The sequence below is a fragment of the Loxodonta africana genome, chromosome 16 (genome assembly GCF_030014295.1).
Source record: "Loxodonta africana isolate mLoxAfr1 chromosome 16, mLoxAfr1.hap2, whole genome shotgun sequence".
Classification (NCBI taxonomy): domain Eukaryota; kingdom Metazoa; phylum Chordata; class Mammalia; order Proboscidea; family Elephantidae; genus Loxodonta; species Loxodonta africana.
The window spans coordinates 69,904,042-69,921,190 of record NC_087357.1 but is presented as its reverse complement, the minus strand read 5'-3'; the positions used below and the strand labels follow the sequence as shown (position 1 = coordinate 69,921,190).

Below are 17,149 nucleotides of genomic sequence, written 5' to 3'. Positions count from 1 at the left end.
TAACAAAGTTTATTAAGAAAATGTTTTGTATCCCACTTTGGCGAGTGGCATCTGGGGTTTTCAAAGCTGGTAAGCGGCGATCTAAGATGCATCAATTGGTCCCAACTCACCTGGAGCAAAGGAGAATGAAGAACACCAAAGACACAAGGAAGATAAGAGACAGAAAGAGCCACATAAACCAGAGACTCCATCAGCCTCAGACCAGAAGAACTAAATAGTGCCTGGCTACCGCCAATGACCACCCTGACAGGGAACACAACAGTCTCTGATGGAGCAGGAGAAAAGTGGGGTGCAAAACTCAAATTCTAGTAAAAAGACCAGACTTAATGGTCTGACTGAGACTGGAAGGATCCCAGAAGACATGGCTCCTAGATAGACTCTGTTAGCCCAAAACTAAAACCATTCCTGAAGCCAACTCTTCAAAGATTAGACTGGACTATAAGACATAAAATGATACTGGTAAGGAATGTGCTTCTTCGCTCAAGTAGACACATGAGACTAAATGGGCAGCTCCTGTCCGGGGCAAGATGAGAAGGCAGACGGGGACAGGAGCAGTTGAATGGACATGGGGAAATACAGGGTGGAGAGGAGGAGCGTGCTGTCACATCATAGGGAGAGCAACTAGTGTCATATAACAACGTGTGTGTAAGTTTTTGTACGAGAAACTGACTTGAATTGTAAACTTACACTTAAAGCACAATGAAAAAACAGAAAAAGAAATCAAATGACGTATTGCATCAGGCAAATCTGCTGCAAAAGACATCTTTAAAGTGTTAAAAAGCTAAGACGTCATTTTGAGGGCTAAGGTGTGCCTCACCCAAGCATGGTATTTTCAATGACCTCATATGCATGTGAAAGCTGGACAATGAATAAGGAAGACCAAAGAAGAATTAACGTATTTGAATTACGGTGTTGGCAAAGAATATTGACTATACCGTGGACTGCCAGAAGTATGAACAGGTCTTGGAAGAAGTACAGCCAGAATGCTCCTTAGAAGTGAAGATGGTGAGAATTCATCTCACGTACTTTGGACATGTTATCAGGAGAGCCCAGTCCCTGGAGAAGGACATCATGCTTGGTGAAGTACAGGGTCAGCAAAAAAGAAGACGACTCTCAACGAGATGGACTGACATAGTGGCTGCAACAATGGGGTCAAATACAGCAACAATTGTGAGGATGGTACGTGTGATGGTTAAGGTTGTGTGTCAACTTGGCTGGGCCATGATTCTCAGTGGTTTGGCAGTTGTGATATAGTTTGGCAGTTATGTAACGATGTAATCAACTTCATGATGAGATCTGCTATAAGCAGCCATTGTTTAAAAAAGGGAGTTTCCTTGGGGTGTGGCCTGCCTCCAGTATATAAATGGATGTTCCAGCAAGGCTCTCGCTCTGGATCCTGCATCTGGTTCATCATTATCTGACCTCCGGTTCTCGGGACTTGAGTTAGGAGCTTATCTGCTGATCCTGGGATTCATCAGTCTCAGCCCTTGAGCCAGCAGCCTGCTGTCTGACCCGTTGATCTTTGGTTTGTCAGAACCCTGTAGCTACGAGAGTCAGGAGAAGCTTCCAGTCTGACGCCTGATCCATGGACTTGGGGCTTGCCAGCCTCTGCAACAACCACATGAACCATTTCCTTGAGATAAATCTCTCTCTCTCTCTGCTTCACTGGTTTCGTTTCTCTGGAGAACCCAGGCTCAGACAGCACAGGACTGGGCAGTGTTTGTACACAGGGCTGCTATGAGTCAGAATTGACGCGACAGCATCTAACAACAAAATATATATAACATAGAATTTACCATTTTAACCATTTTTAAGTGTATAATTCAGTGACATTTAATTACGTTCACAATGTTGTGTGAACTTTAAAAAAAAAAAAAAACCTCAAACCTGTTGCCCTTGAGTGTAGCAACCCCACGTGTTTCAGATTAGAACCAGGCTCTGTAGGGTTTTCAATGGTTGTAATCTTACAAAAGTAGATTGCCAGGCCTTTCTTCCTCAGTGCTGCTGGGTGGGCTTGAGTCCCCAGCCTTTTGGTTAGCAGCTGTGCACAAACCATTTGCACCACTAAGGGACCTGTGTGACTATCACTATCTATTTCCAAAACATTTTTCATCTCCTCAAAGAAAAACTCTGTACCCATTAAGCAATGACTCCCCATTCCCTCTTCCCCCAGCCCCTGGTGATCCCTAATTTACTTTCTATCTCGATGAATTTCCTTATTCTAGATATTTCGCACAAGTGGATCATACAATATTTGTCCTTTTGCGTCTGGCTTATTTCACTCAGCGTAATGTTCTCAAGGTTTATCCATGCTGTAGCATGGATTGGAAACCCTCATGGCTTACTTGTTAAGTACTACGGTTGCTAACCAAAAGGTCGGCAGTTCAAATCCACAGGTGCTCCTTGGGAACTCTATGGGGCAGTTCTACTCTGTCCTGTAGGGTCAGTATGACTTGGAATTGACTCAATGGCAATGGGTTTGGGTTTTTTTTTGTAGCATGTATCAGGACTTCATTTCTCTTTATGACTGAATAATAGTCCATTGCATGTATGTAGCACATTTTGTTGATCCATTCATCTGCTGATGGACACTTGGGTTGTTTCCACCTTTTGACTATTGTAAATAATGCTGCAATGAACATTGGTGGACAAGTATCTCTTTGGGTCCCTGCTTCAAGTCTTTTGGGATATATGCCCAGGAGTGGAAATGCTGGGTCATTAGGTAGTTCCATGTTTAACTTTTTGAGGAACTGCCGGAACGTTTTCCACAGCGGCTGCACATTTTACATTCCCACAGGCTGTGCGTGAGGGCTCCAGTTTCTCTGCACCCTCGCCAACACCTGTTATTCTTTGGTAGGATTTTAAATCCTGGGCTTTGGAAGCTGGTTCCTCTTGGTCAAATCTCTTCTCCTTCCTTTGGAGCTTTTTATTTGTTTATTTATTTTTACTGAACTTTAGATGAAGGTTTACAGAACAAACTAGTTTCTCATCAAACAGTTAGTACACACGTTGTTGTATGACATTGGTTAACAACCCTCGACATGTCAACACTCTCCCTTCTCAACCCTGGGTTCCCTATTACCAGCTTTCCTGTTCCCTCCTACCTTTCAGTCCCCACCCCAAGGCTGGTATGCCCCTTTAGTCTTGTTTTGCTCCATGGGCCTGTTCGATCTTTGGCTGAAGGGTAAACCTCAGGAGTGGCCTCATTACTGAGCTGAAAGGGTGTCAGGGGCCATACTCTCAGGGTTTCTCCAGTCTCTGTCAGGCCAGCAAGCCTGGTCTTTGTTTTTGAGTTAGAATTTCCTTTGGAGCTTTTTGATTGTAAGTTGATTTGCAAAAGAATTAGGCCTCTGTGACAGCAAGGATGACAGGGCATGGGGAGGAAGCCAAGGGCTGGGCCCCAGTTTCGAGAGTGGGTGGGCCCCCTGGAGCTGGGGCAGTTACAGGGTTGGGGTGGGGTGGGTTCAAGGAGGGGGAAGGTTGAGCCTCTCTGAGAGGGTCTCAGGACTGGGGGCCCAGAAACTCTGGCCGTTAACGCTCCAGCCCACCCCCTGGCTCCTCACTCATAAGCCCCCATCCACAAACGGATCAATGCTCAGTGCTGCCCCAACTCCACAGCTCCCTGTCCCCTAGGCTCCCAGACACTGCAGAGTCAGGTTGTAAATAGAAGGAAAAGGCCCATCTGAGGGCTGTGAGGTGTCCTTATTCTCTCCCAGGTCCCCTGTGCCCACTGACCCCTGCTCTGCAGGGAACTCCTCCTGCCCTGCTCTCCACAGGGAGAAGCAGGGGCCTGAGAGGCAAGGGCCAGACTCCAGCTTACCTAGCACCAGCTTTAGAGCCAAGACCCAGGTACCACGTAGGGGTCCCTCAAGTCCCAGGACAGCAGAGACACCAACCCTCAGCTGGCCTCCCACCCCGTGCTGCAGAGGCGACTGTGGACCAGAGGTGGACAAGATCAATGGGAGGGGGTGACTGCAGTCCCTGGGGCTGCACCAGGACAGTATCATTCTTAACTCCAGGACACTTGGTGATGACAGCCTGGCCTCGTCAGCTCTTTCATCTTACTTGATGTGGGGCCTTTTGTGCTTTGGCAGCAGAATCTGTCCCTTTTCTGGCTTAATCCCCAGCCGGAGGTGTCTCTGGGGCCACCAGACCAGAACAGACAGATGGGCTGCCCTGGCCAAGGACTCCCATCTGCCCCTGGGCCCTGAAGAGGCCAGGGAGAGAGGCTGATGCAGGGACTGAACCCTGAGCTGCCCCCAGCCCCCTCCTGCTTCAGAGAGGTGGGGGACCGCCTCTTAGCTGCGCTCTCCGCCACCTTCCTGGCCTGGCTGCACCAGGTACCCTCACTGCACTATGGCACGTTGCCTCAGTTCCCCCAACCTCCACAAAGGGGGCCCAGTGACCCCTGTTCTGAAAACAAGGTACAGGGCTTCTAGGAGCTCAAGGCATAATTACAGCAAAGTCACTCTGCTGATGAACAAAGGAGACCAGCACCCCTTGAATTTCAACAATGCTTCTCTCTACAGTTAGAGGAGAGGTGGGGAAACTGAGGTGCAAAGCAGTTAAATGACCTGTCCAAGGCCAGCAGCCTGTTGGTGAAAGTGCTGAGATCAATTTCATATGGGGTAGGGGGGGTCTGCTCTTCTCTTCTGTCCCCTTTCCTTACCCTTAGTACCAGATGGTGCCCTGGTTGGGGGGCGCCTGACTTCTGGCCTCTCAGCCCACTCCCTGGTCAGGGGGTGAGGTAGGGGCACAGAGAGGGTGGGGCTGTGACCCCTCCTGCACCCTCCCTCCCTGCTGGGCGATTCCATAGAATCTCACCACTTTCCCCTCATTTATTTCCCATTTCACGCTCGTCATTTTTCTCCTGGCCTGATGGGGAATAATTCTCTCCATCTCCCCTCTCCTTTATTTTTCTGGAGGGCTTTGAAAGGCTCTAAATCAATGCCTATCAGCCAGGTCCTTGTAGGAGTTTGCAGGAGCTGGGAGGGAAAATTGGGCCCAAATCTCACTTGCAAACAGATTTCGCCCCATATGCAGCACACGGGCATTACTGGGGGGAAATGTCCGTGGTCTTGGCCCACAGCACGAGACGCCCATCCGCACACCAACTCCGAATGCTCCAGATTCAGGCACACGTGGGCACACGCTGGTCTACGCACCCCAACCCAAACCCACTGCCGTCAAGTCGATTCTGACTCATAGTGACCCCAGAGGGTTTCCAAGAATCTTTATGGAAGCAGACTGCCACATCTTCCTCCTGCAGAGCTGCTGGTAGTTTTGAACCGCTGACCTTTCAGTTGGCAGTTAAACGCTTTAACCACTATGCCACCAGGGCTCCTTGGTCTGCACCAAAAAACCCAAACCTGTTGCTATCAGGTTAAGTCTGACTCACAGCGACCCTATAGGACAGAGTAGAACTGCTCCATAGGGTTTCCAGGGAGTGGATAAAGGGAGATTCAAATTGTCGACCTTTTGGTTAGCAGCCAAGCTCTTAATCACTGTACCACCAGGGCTCCTCCATCTACACACAGTTCTGAAAACTCCCTGGTATTACTCCAGGGCCTCAGAGTCCAGGGGGATGGAGATGGGGTCACTTCTAAGGGCACGCCTGGGAAAGTCGTGGGCTACATCCCCTAGGCTCCCTCTGTCAAGAAAGACCCAACCCTGACCTGGCGTACGGGGAGGGCAGGTGAGATGCGGAGAGGAGGAAAAGGTAGATGTTCCCCAGCTGAACAAATCTTTCAACAAGGTTCATTCACAAATATCTGGAACACCTACTGTGTCCCTGGCACGGTGCTATGCACAGTGGTTCAACGGTGGACAAGACAGACACAAGCCCGGGGGGGAGGAAGATGGCAGTGACGATCATGGTAACAGCCACCATTTATCGGCCACTCACCATATGCCAGCGCTTTGTGTATATTGGCTCATTAGCTCACAACTCTATTGGGTGAGGACTCCTACTAAGATAACATTGGGGTACACAGAGATTAAGCAATTTGCCCAAGATCACACAGCTGGTAAGTGCTATAGCTGGGATTAGAACCCAGGCATTCTGGTACTAGAGCCTGCACACTTAATCCCCAAACTATAGTGCCTCTTAGTAAAGAAGTAACTTAACAAACTCAGACTGTGGGAGCAGCTTTGAAGGAAACAGAATATGCAGAGGTGGCAGAGCTACTTGAAGTAGGGTAGTCAGGGAGGACCTCTTTGAGGAGGTGACATTTTAAGCTGGGACAGAAGGAAGAGAATGAGCCAGCCACCAGAAGAGCAAGGCGTTGGGTAGTAGAGAAAGAAGAGCACAAGGAACGCGGCGGGAGGGAGTAGCTTGTGAAAGACTCGGAGGTGGGAAAGAGTTTGGTGGGTTCAGGAAGTTGAGCGGCCAGTGTGGGGGTGAGTGCAGTGGGTGTGGGAAGAGAGGTGGGCCAGCCCCATCCACGTATCACCTCCTCCTTGATGTCACCTGGCAGCCCTCCCCACCCTTTCCTCACGCCTCAGCCACAGCCCCTACCTCACTGAGGGCCAAGGCAAGGCCTTAGAAGACCTCAAAGGGCCCCTCTCAAAGGTATTAAAATATACCCACATATATACAGATATATCCATATGTATTAAAAAAAATTTTTTTTTATATATATATGTATATATACATTTATGGCTATAAAGACATATCTGACTACTCCTTTTGAAATTATTTGGCTATGACAAACTCAATCAGTGTATGGACATCTTGATTTCTCATTTCCTGGCCATCGCAATACATAACTGGGAATTTGAGCGAATGCTTGAAAATTCTTGACAATTCTAGAAAATCTAACCTACAACTTGCCCTTGAGTGTCATGAAATGCTTACAAACACTAAATTTCATAATTATTGAAGTTGCTATATTACATTTGGTAGGTGTGTAACATAAGTATTAATTTCAATCTTACCATTTTCTTTTTGGATTTTTGAGTCATCACATTTTTTTTTCAGGTCTCAAACACTACCACGGGCCCTTTGCCCATCCCGTGCTGGGGAGGAAGGGCCTGCTCACTCTGTACTGATGGATGGGCTTACTCTTCACTCCTCCCTCAGCTCCTTGGAGGCAGGGCTGGATTGCTGCCTCCTATACCCTGAGCCTGCCTAGCCTGGGGCCTGGCACACAGTAGGCATTCACTGAAGGCTTGCTCAGGTTTCCTGGAGAGTGAGGAGGCACTGGGCAACAGGCCCCTGGCCCACTGTTTGTGCCTGCTCATGGCTTAGAAAAAGACGTAAGGAAGCTGCAGACCCCGAGAAGATCGCTGGGGACCAGAGCTCCATATTGCCCAAGGCCTAGTGGAGCCCTCACCCAGCAGACCTACTCTCTGCCCTGCAGGCCGACTCTTCCATGATGGCACCCCTGGCTGGTGTTCCATGCAAGGCTACTTGGCCACTTTCTCCCAGAGCCACTTCTATCAGATAACCCTTAATTCCCTCTGGGAAAAATTTCCTAGAAACGTAAGGCAAAGGTAAGAGTGGACCTGATAGTTGTTCAGAGGGGGGCACCCAGCCTAGCAGCTCTTGGGATGCTGGACTGAGAGGGGAGGAGGTTGTCCTGGGCTAGCACCCAAGTGTCCACTAGGTGGCAGCAGAGAGCAGCCACCCAGGCCCGGAGCCTTAGCGAAACCTGTGGAAAAGGCCCAGGGTTGGGGTATGCAACCTGCCTGTGGCTAGAAAGAATCCCCCCACTCCCCCAAGGGGCTTTTGAAAATCACAGATTTGAGGTCCCTTTTCCCCATCCCACTCTACTGAAATCTCTGGAGGGGAGCCTGGGATGGGGAGCCTGTTCAGAAGATCTTGAACACATAGAAGGGAAGGCAGGACTGGCGTGCCAGCCAACCCCTTTCCCTCTCTCTTTCCTCTAGGTTGACATCATCTCTCACCTAGATCCAGGTGGACCTTGTCACTCCTGGATATGGCTGATGGGGGGATGTGGTAGGGAGGTCAGGCATCACCTGTGCATGGTTGCTTGGCCTCAGGGTGGGGCTGCCTTCCTGGAGAGCTGGATGCCATCCCTTCCCCCACCCCACTGGAATTCTGGATCTGGGCCACCAGCCAGGGCACTGCTGAGCCAGCAGAGGCAAAAGGGCTGGACTGGGTGGTTTCCAATTCCTTGTCTCAAAATCTGAGAGACCTAGGTTCGAGTCCTGACACTACTAGCCATGGAACCTTGGGCCGATCCCTTAAACTCTGCGTTTCAGTTTCCTCCACAGTGAAATGGGAGTGATACTCCACCTGCCACATGAGGCTATAATAAAGATGAGAGAGGTCAGGAGAAGCCCTTAGCACAGTGCCTGGCATGTGGCAGGGATTCGGTAAATGGACTCCCTGAGCTATTAGGGTTCATGTCCACCACAGGGCTGGCTACGTGGCAATGGGGTAGACATTTGGGAACAAGCCTCCCCAAATGAGATCCAATGGGGCAAAGTGGGAGGGGAGAGGGCCTCACAAATGGGAATTCCAGAGCAGAGTACTTCAAGAGGTCTCTGAAACTCGCCACAAGGGGGTGCTCGACCCTGGATGGCCTTAGCTTCCCTGGGACGCTGGTCTTCGTTATGGATGCCCTTGGCTTTGGCCTCGTCTACCCTCCTCACACCACTGAGTGGGGCAGTGCTGACCGCACAGGCTCACTCCTTGCATACAAGCTCCTCGACACGCCCGCACAGGGGTGCTCCAGGCAAATCCTGTACCAGAGAATTCCCGGAGTGAACCTCAAACCCCCAACTGGGGCAGTCCTGGGGGCCAACTGTTGGGGAGCTGGCATGGGAAGCTAGCTGCAGAGTCAGAAGGAAAGGTACTGGGACAGAGCTGTTTGTGTGTTTTGAGGGCAGGGCCTGTGCCTCGGCAGGAGTTGAGGGGTCCTCTCCCAAGGGGGTGGTCAGAGTCCTGAGGACAGGCTGAGGGCTTCAGGGGAAGTGTGGCTGACAAGCTGAACCAGCCCCATATCCTGGTTCCTTGGTTTCTTGCCAGAAATGCCCTTTGATACAGCCTGAAGGCCACTGCCACCAGGGGCTGGGTGAGGGCTTCTGCCGGCCTCTGCCTCCTTTAACCCTGCAAGGACGGCTTCCAGAACTCTGCTCAAAGAGTCAGCAGACAGAACATAAAGACCATCCACCCCACCTGGGCAGGCCAGGGCAGTGGTGTCACAAAGGGGGTGCGGACCATACCAGGTGACTCTTGTCAGAGGGGGTGACACTGAAATGGCTGTCTACAAAAATTTCTGTGCAGTGGTTCAGCAGAAATTTACTATTTTTAATAAAAATACTCCTGTAGTTAGTTATGGAGCCCTGGTGGGGTAGCGGTTCAGTGATACTGCTGCCAACCAAAAGGTCGGCAATTCAAACCCACCAGCTGCTCCTTGGAAACACTATGGGGAAGTTCTACTCTGTCCTCTAGGGTGGCTCTGGGCCAGAATCGACCCAATGCCAACAGGCTTGGTTTTTTTTTTAGGTAGTTAGCTAGTTATAGCAACAAAAATTTTTTCATAAGCCCAGCTTACACGTATCAATATACCTACAAGGTTAAAACTTTATGCAAATTCACTTTTTCCCTAAATTTTATTTATTTTGTTGTCGTTAGTGAGAATACACTATGCTAATTTACTTTTTGCACCTTCTAATGTAGTTAATGTGCTCTGGTCAGAGCTGTCGTTATTACTCAATTACAACCACACTTTGAATCACGTGGTTTTGTCTGCACACTACAAGCATGCCTGTTTTTGTTGCTGCTGGTGTTTTTTGGATTTTGTCAAATTTCCTGGTGTTTTAGCACAATACTATGGTATTTAGCATGGGGGGTGACACCATGAGTCATCATACTCAGTGACACCAACCCTAGTGATGTCCTTGGGCTGGGGGCTCATGATGGAAATGGAAAACACCCTTGGAAGGGCAGTCTTGGCAGTTCTACCATCCCACCACCTACCGTGGTCACATCAGAGTCTGGCGGGGTCATCTCCACCAGGTTGATGTAGTAGGGAGCATCCTTCCAGGTGGGGTGGTTGTCATTGATGTCCAGGAGAGTGATGTTTACCTGTGAAGCCACAAGGGGTGCCGTGGAGCACACCTCACTGAGATGGGCAAGAGCAGGACCTACCAGGTGTAACAACACTCAGAAGCCCACGGAGCACCATGAGATTAATTCCACTGGCTCCACCACTCTGGGGGCTTTGGAGCAGGGCCTGGATTTTCAAGGACAGGAGGGAGGTGACTCATTAGGAGACAGGGGGATGGACGAGGTGACCCCTGAAATCCTTGGTCTCGGCTGAAGGTGACTGACAGGTGGGGGATCTGATAGAATCCCTTGAGCTTCCCAGTCTCAGCTACAAGCTAAGCAATTTCCCTGCTCACTTGCTGCCCAGGTAAATTATTTATAGAGCTCTGATTCCTATTAGCAGGGGCCTCCTGTGACTGAATAGGGTACCGGGGACTTTTCTGCAAGTCCCTGGCCAAGGGGCACCAACCCCAGCCCCTCTGGCTGGGCAAGGAAGGGGGCAGCTCTGTGGGTGGGGCGAGGGCCATGGGGAGAGGTTTAGAGGGGTCGCCAGGGAGAGCTAGAGAAAGCAAATGGGGAACAGGAGGGGAGGTGGCTGGAGCTTCCTCTCCATGGAGGCTCTTCTCTCCTGCAGCCAAGAGCTCATTTAAGGCCCCCAACTGCCTTCCTTTAGCTTTCTACTCTCAGCAGCACCTTTGGGGGAGTAACAGGCCTTGGGTGGGGGTTCTGGGTCTTCATTGTCCTACTGGTTCAGGGATGGGAAACCCAGGCATCACATTTCAGCATCATCTGGGTTGGGGTGGCGAGGGGCGGTGAAGACAAGTCCCCAGGGACCCTCTGGGCCCTGCTTCCTGCTCTGAGCTGCTGTTGCTGGTGGGAAGACCCTCTCCTGTGTCTTGGCAGGTGCTAAGGCAGGGAGTAAACCTTGGGTTTGCTACCTGTGCAGCTGGCCTTTTGGTCTCTTCCCTTTCTTCCCCATAGCTGAGGTGGCCCCAGGGATACACTGGCCGATGACGGGCTGGGACCTGCCTCCCTCCAATCCCACAGGGCCCGCAAAGTCTCAGGACACAGGTGCCCAGGGGTTTTGGGGTGCCGCTTAAGATGAGCTGGGGGCAGCGACCTGGCTGGAAAGTGGGGAGCAGGGGACATGGGAAGGGGCACTCACAGTGACGATGCCAGTTTTCTGGTTGTGAGCCACACCCCCATCCACTGCCCGCACGATGAGGATGTATTCAGCCTTCATCTCCCGGTCGAGCAGGGAGGTGGTGGTGATTTCCCCTGCAGGGGAGAGGAGTGAGTGAATGGTGGGCCAGAGGGAGAGAGATGCTGACCACATCACCGTGGCCTGGCAGTGTGTGTATGTGTGCAACAGGCACCAGGAGACAAGGAGACAGAGACAGCGCTCGGGGAGGTGGGGGGCTTGGGAACCAGTACCCCAGAGCTGGGCAATAGAACCCCACAAGGAAGAGGTCTTTTCGGACCTGGGAAAACCTGGGCTGATTTGGGGGGCTGGAGGCTGCGGAGCAGGGCAGGAGGGCCATCGGACTCAGACTGATAGCCACAAAGCACCTCTCGTTCGCACTTTTGACATTACCTCATAGTCACTTAAACCCTCTGTGCCTCAGTTTCCTCATTTGGGAATAATAATAGGACCTTACGCATAGCGCTGCTGTGGGAATTTCTTTAGTTAATGTCATGGGAAGCTTAGAATAGCGCCTGACACTGTTTATTCAGATAGTCACAGAGATACAGCCACAGGACTGAAAAATACCAAGTTTTTCACACAGGTTCCAGTCTGTGATTCATTACTGGACAGTTCAACCTGGAGTACAGCGAGAACGAATAGTTTTAAAATAATTTCCTGAATTGCCATGTGCATAACACAATTGTATTGCCTTGTGTTTTTTAGTGTGTGAACAAGTTATTCTGTTAAATATAATCATTTAAAATGCACCACCATTTTTGTCCACCTGTTTTGGCGTTTGTTTGTATTGTGGTATAACTAAAAAAGGGAAGCCACTCTAGCAGCGGTGTGCTGGTAAATGTTTAACATCCGGCCCTCCAAAGGAAAAAAAAAAAGGCCTTTGCCAATTTCCATGGTGTAAATACTTCCTCCAAGGCCTGCTTTAAACTACCAACTTGATGGCATTGAACATGGACTTGGGGAGAGATGCGTATGCACAATTAGCTCTAATGAGCCAGTACAAGCCCGTTTCATCACGTTCCGGTGGTCGGGCCATCTACCATCTCATGTGGGCTGTGACAAAGTGTCCACCCTTTGAGGATAGCGAGATTCAGATGTGAATTCTGATTATGGATCTTTCCAGACGTTTGGTCTTGGGAAAGTTACTTAAATTCTTTAAGCCTCAGCTTTCTCATCTGTAAAATGGAAGTTATTATCCTTTCCAGGAAGAGCTGTTGTGAGGGTTAAACAATTGCAGGCGATGCTCCCAACACCCACAAAATGTTAGTTTCCTTCCAATGGCCCGAAAGTTCCCCAAAGGCAGGGATCATGTGCTATTTATCTTTGTATCCCCATTGCCTGAGTGAGCTGTGTGACCTGGGGCAAGTCACATCAATTCTCTGTGCTTGGTTTCTTCTACCATAAAACAAGGGAGATGGGCCAGATGGTCCCTAGTGTCCCTCCCACCCTGACACTTCCCTCCCTGGCACACTGGCCGGTCCTCTGGCCTGTTTGGGGCCAGGGGGCAGCTAAGGTATTAAGACTAGGAACAGAAGACTGGCAAAGGTCTGCCCGCTGAGCCGTGCTCCCTACCAGGGTGGCATCGATTAATTGGCAGGGCGAGGAAGAAATTAATTTCTAAAAAGTTTTAAACATGAACTTATCGGCATGATAGATTGCTCCTCCTGTCTGGGAAATTAGATCCAATTAAGGCCACCTTTACGGAGCAGACCCGGCTAATTTGACCAAGGAGCTCAGAGGAAAAGGCTTACACCTTTAGAGCTGAAGGAGGGTAAAGGTAGCAAGAAAATGTCCATGTCATCATTAAGGCCCCTGGGGGAGATGGAGTCCCCGGCTAGGGAGGCAGAGGCGGGGTGCTGAAAGGTCAGGTGCCCAGCATTGCATTCGGGTGGGGGAACTGGGCCGAGCCTGGCTTCCCCCCCAAAAACCAAATCCAGTGCCATCGAGTCGATTACGACTCATAGCGACCCTATAGGACAGAGTAGAACTGCCCCATAGAGTTTCCAAGGAGTGCCTGGCAGATTTGAACTGCAGACCTTTTGGTTAGCAGCCGTAGCACTTAACCGCTATGCCACCAAGGTTTCCTCACAGAGCTTCAGGGAGGGTGAAATGAGATACTGGTCAAAGCACTTAGAATAGCGCCTGGCTCATGTTGAGCACCTGGTTAATATTAACCAGTTGGCATCAAGTTGATTCTGACTCATGGTAACCCCATGTGTGTCAGACTAGAACCACACTCTATAGGGTTTTTAACAGCTGATTTTTTTTTAAATTGTGCTTTAGGTGAAAGTTTACAGCTCAAGTTAATTTATCATACAAAAATTTATACACAATATTGTTTTGTGACATTAGTTGCAATCCCCAGAATGTGACAGCACACTCCCCCTCTTCACCCTGGGTTTCCTGTGTCCATTCGACCGGTTCCTGTCCCTTCCTGCCTTTTTATCCTGCTTTTGGACAAGAGCTGCCCATTTGGTCTTGGGTATCTGATTCAACCAAGAAGCACATTCCTCACATGTATTATTTTTTGTTTTATAGTCCTGTCTAATCTTTGTCCGGAGAGTAGGCTTTGGGAATGGTGTCTGTTCTGGGTTAACAGTACGTCTGGGGGCCATAATTTCAGGGGTTCTTCTAGTCTCTGTCAGACCATTAAGTCTGGTCTCTTTACGTGAATTTGACTTCTGCTCCACACTTTTCTCTCGTTCTGTCCAGGGCTCTCTGAAGAGAGTCAGGGCAGTCACTGGTGGTAGCCAGGCACCATCTAGTTCTTCTGGTCTCAGGCTGACAGGGTCTCTGGTTCATGTGGTCCTTTAGTCCTTTGGGTAATGGATGATTTTTTAGAAGTAGATTGCCAGGTCTTTCTTCTGAGGTGCCTCTGGGTGGACTCAAACCTCCAACCTTTTGGTTAGCAGCTGACTGCGTAAACCATTTGCACCACCCAGGGACTTCCTGGTTAATATTAGCTAATGATGTTACTCTGAGCCCCTTGGAAATGTAGGCTCACTGAGGGCAGATGCTCCTGAGAGCAGGGCTGACATACAGCATTTTTTTCCGAAGTAGAAGGAGAGGCCTTGGATCCCTCTCTCTCTCTCTTTTTTAATAATTTTTATTGTGCTTTAAGTGAAAGTTTACAGATCAAGTCAGTCTCTCACACAAAAACCCATATACACCTTGCTACACACTCCCAGTTACGCTCCCCCTAATGAGACACTCTATCCCACCACTCTCTTTTTGTGTCCATTTTGTCAGCTTTTAACCCTCTCCACCCTCTCATCTCCTCTCCAGGCAGGAGAAGCCAACATAGTCTCAAGTGTCCACCTGATCCAAGAAGCTCACTCCTCACCAGCATCCCTCTCCAACCCACTGTCCAGTCCAATCCATGTCTGAAGAGTTGGCTTCGGGAATGGTTCCTGTTCTGGGCCAACAGGTCTGGGGGCCATGACCACCACGGTCCTTCTAGTCTCAGTCACGGATCCCTCTCTTCAGTCTTTGTAAACATCACTGACATCAGCACCAGTCACTTGCTCACCAAGCTTCCAAGAAAGAGAGGCTGAAGGCAGACTTGGACCAAGGGGTAGATAACACAGGAGACCTCCTGCCATCCTGGGCCACCAACCAACTGTGGCAGAGATGGCCCATGTCCACCAAAGAATCATGCTCCCTTCCCAGGGTAAGTGCTGGAAAGTGGCTTCCAGGCCAGGGACTACATCCCCCAGCCTTCCCCGCATCTCAGTGGAGCTGTTGCCTGGTTTTGGCCAATGGAAACTGGGCAGAAGTAACTTATGTCCTTTCTAGCCCCGGCCCACAGAGACCTCCTTGCATGATACTCCATGCTTGTTTTCCTTCTGTGATGACCATGGAGCCACAACATGGCAGAAGCCTGGGTCTCGGCATGATCACAGAGAAGGCGGCCCACTGAACGCCCACACTGGACTTTTTGCTGTTTGAATTAAAATTTCTATTGTGTTAAACCACTGAGATTTCAGGGTTTATCTTTTTAGTATCTGTTGTTGTATGCTGTAGAGTTGATTTTGATCCATATTGACCCTACAGGACAGAGTAGAACTGCACCATAGGGTTTCCTAGGCTGAGATCTTTATAGGAACAGATTGCCAGCCAGGTCTTTTCCCCTGTGGAGAGGCTGGTGGGGTCAAACCACTGACCTTCTGGTTAGCTGCCAACTGCTTAACCATTGTGCCACCAAGGATCCTTATTTTATCATCTAGAGTTTCCTTAACTGATACAGAAACGGGTACTTTGATGTGGGATGCCTTGTGTGCCTTGTAACCCCATGAAGGCAGGGATACATCTCATCCCTTCCTGTACCCCCAGCACCCAGCACAGAGCCTGGCACAGAGCAGCCCCCATTGATTTGGCATGACCAGATACATGAGTGTACAGGTGCCTCATATTCCTTCCCAGCTTCTGCTGAAAAGCCTGCGGGTATCTTGTGTTGCTTTTTTTCTGTACCCCCTTCTTCCCTCCCAGCCTCAAAAAAGAGAGAGAGCTAGAGGGAGGTATACAGAGAGAGGAAGGAAAAAGAAGAGAGTTACATGGGCTGAGCAGGGAGCTGGGGCTGGGGGTCCCTTGGTGAAAAGACAAAAAGAGAGTAATAGTGATGATGATAACTGAATTTTGTTAACACTTATTACATGCCAGGAATTAGTCTAAGTGTATTTAATGGACACAACAGCCCTAGTATGATCAACCTCCTTTCACAGGTGGGGGCAGCGGTGGTTCAGGGGTAATATTTTCACCTTTCATGCTGGAGACTCAGCTTTGATTTCCGGCCTATGCACTTCATGCGACCACCACCCTCTGCCAGTGGAGGCTTGCAGGTTGTTATGATGTTGAACCGGTTTCAGCGGCACTTCCAGACTAAGATGGACTACGAAGAAAGGCCTGGTAATCTACTTCTGAAAAATCAGCTAATGAAAACCCTGTGGATCACAACGGTCCAATCCCCTTGGGCACTGAGTCGTCATGAGTTGGGGGTCTCCTAGATGGCAGCTAACGACAATAACATTTTATAGGTGAGGCAACTGAGGCACAGAGTATAACCTGCCCAAGGCCAACAACTGTGTTAGGAGGAGGAGCGGGGATCTGAGCATGAGGTCGGCAGCTGACAAAAGAGGAGACTTAGGTTTGAATAAAGGTGTCCCTGGAGAGTGGTGTGTAAACAGCTCTCGGTAAAACAGAACACATTTTAAACATTATAGGGCTCTTTCCATTGGAAGAAATCGTTAAGTGATAAACTCATGCTGTGGACTTGTTTTTTGTAAAGCCAGTTATCATACACAGTATTTCAGAGATAAAGCCAGGTCTTCAAAGTTGGTTTGCTCACATTGAGGGCCTCCTGTGAGAGGGAAGAAAGAGACCCTGGTCCAGATGCAGATCCCAGAGCTGGGGGTGGGGAGGCAAGGGCACAGAGGAAAGGGGCCAGGTGGGCTCACCTGAGCGGGCATTGATCCGAAACTGGGAGGAGCCCTCCAAGGAGTAGATGATTGACTCTTGGCCGTACTCCCGGGAGCGGTCCAGGTCTGTGGCATTCAGGAACAGCACCGTGGCTCCTTCCGGGAGACAAGGGGGTGGGGTGGGATGGGGGGAAAGCTGCTCACCCTGGGCTCACAGCCCCAGGCCAGAGGGGAGGACATGTGCACTGCCCTCCTGGTGACCAGCCCTCAGGGAGGCAGGAAGCCTGCCCATCAGGACATCCCAGGGATAGGAGTGGGTCCAACCACTGCTCCTGTGGCCGAGATCCCTGGGCTGTGTGGGGACAAGGCTGGCAGGGAAGGTGACACAGGGCTCGAGCACACCGCTGCCTGTCCCTACCCTTCCCTGGCTGGCCACCACATTAAATACACTCAAACTATCAGCTTTTACTTTGAGTCAAAAAGAAATGAAGCTCCACATTAAATTCGTTGAGA

General features: G+C 50.0%; 1 protein-coding gene across 18 annotated transcripts in view; it reads right to left on the bottom strand.

Annotated features, from left to right (window-relative positions):
• The window catches only part of CDH23 (cadherin related 23), a 524,046-nt gene that overhangs the window by 146,037 nt on the left and 360,860 nt on the right, over positions 1-17,149 (bottom strand). For 15 of the 18 annotated variants that reach the window (XR_010318119.1, XM_064269675.1, XM_064269673.1 and 12 more), the window contains 3 exons: positions 16,676-16,792; positions 11,184-11,296; positions 9,950-10,057 (listed from right to left, as the gene is read on the bottom strand). Coding sequence is in view for 15 of the 18 variants with exons in the window: in XM_064269675.1 (XP_064125745.1) it covers positions 9,950-10,057; positions 11,184-11,296; positions 16,676-16,792 (338 nt within the window). In the remaining 3 variants the exon portion in view is untranslated. Of the gene's footprint in view, positions 1-935; positions 1,764-9,949; positions 10,058-11,183; positions 11,297-11,363; positions 16,579-16,675; positions 16,793-17,149 lie in introns of those variants that run through there. The other 3 variants (XR_010318120.1, XM_064269686.1, XM_064269683.1) reach the window with 3 other exon arrangements.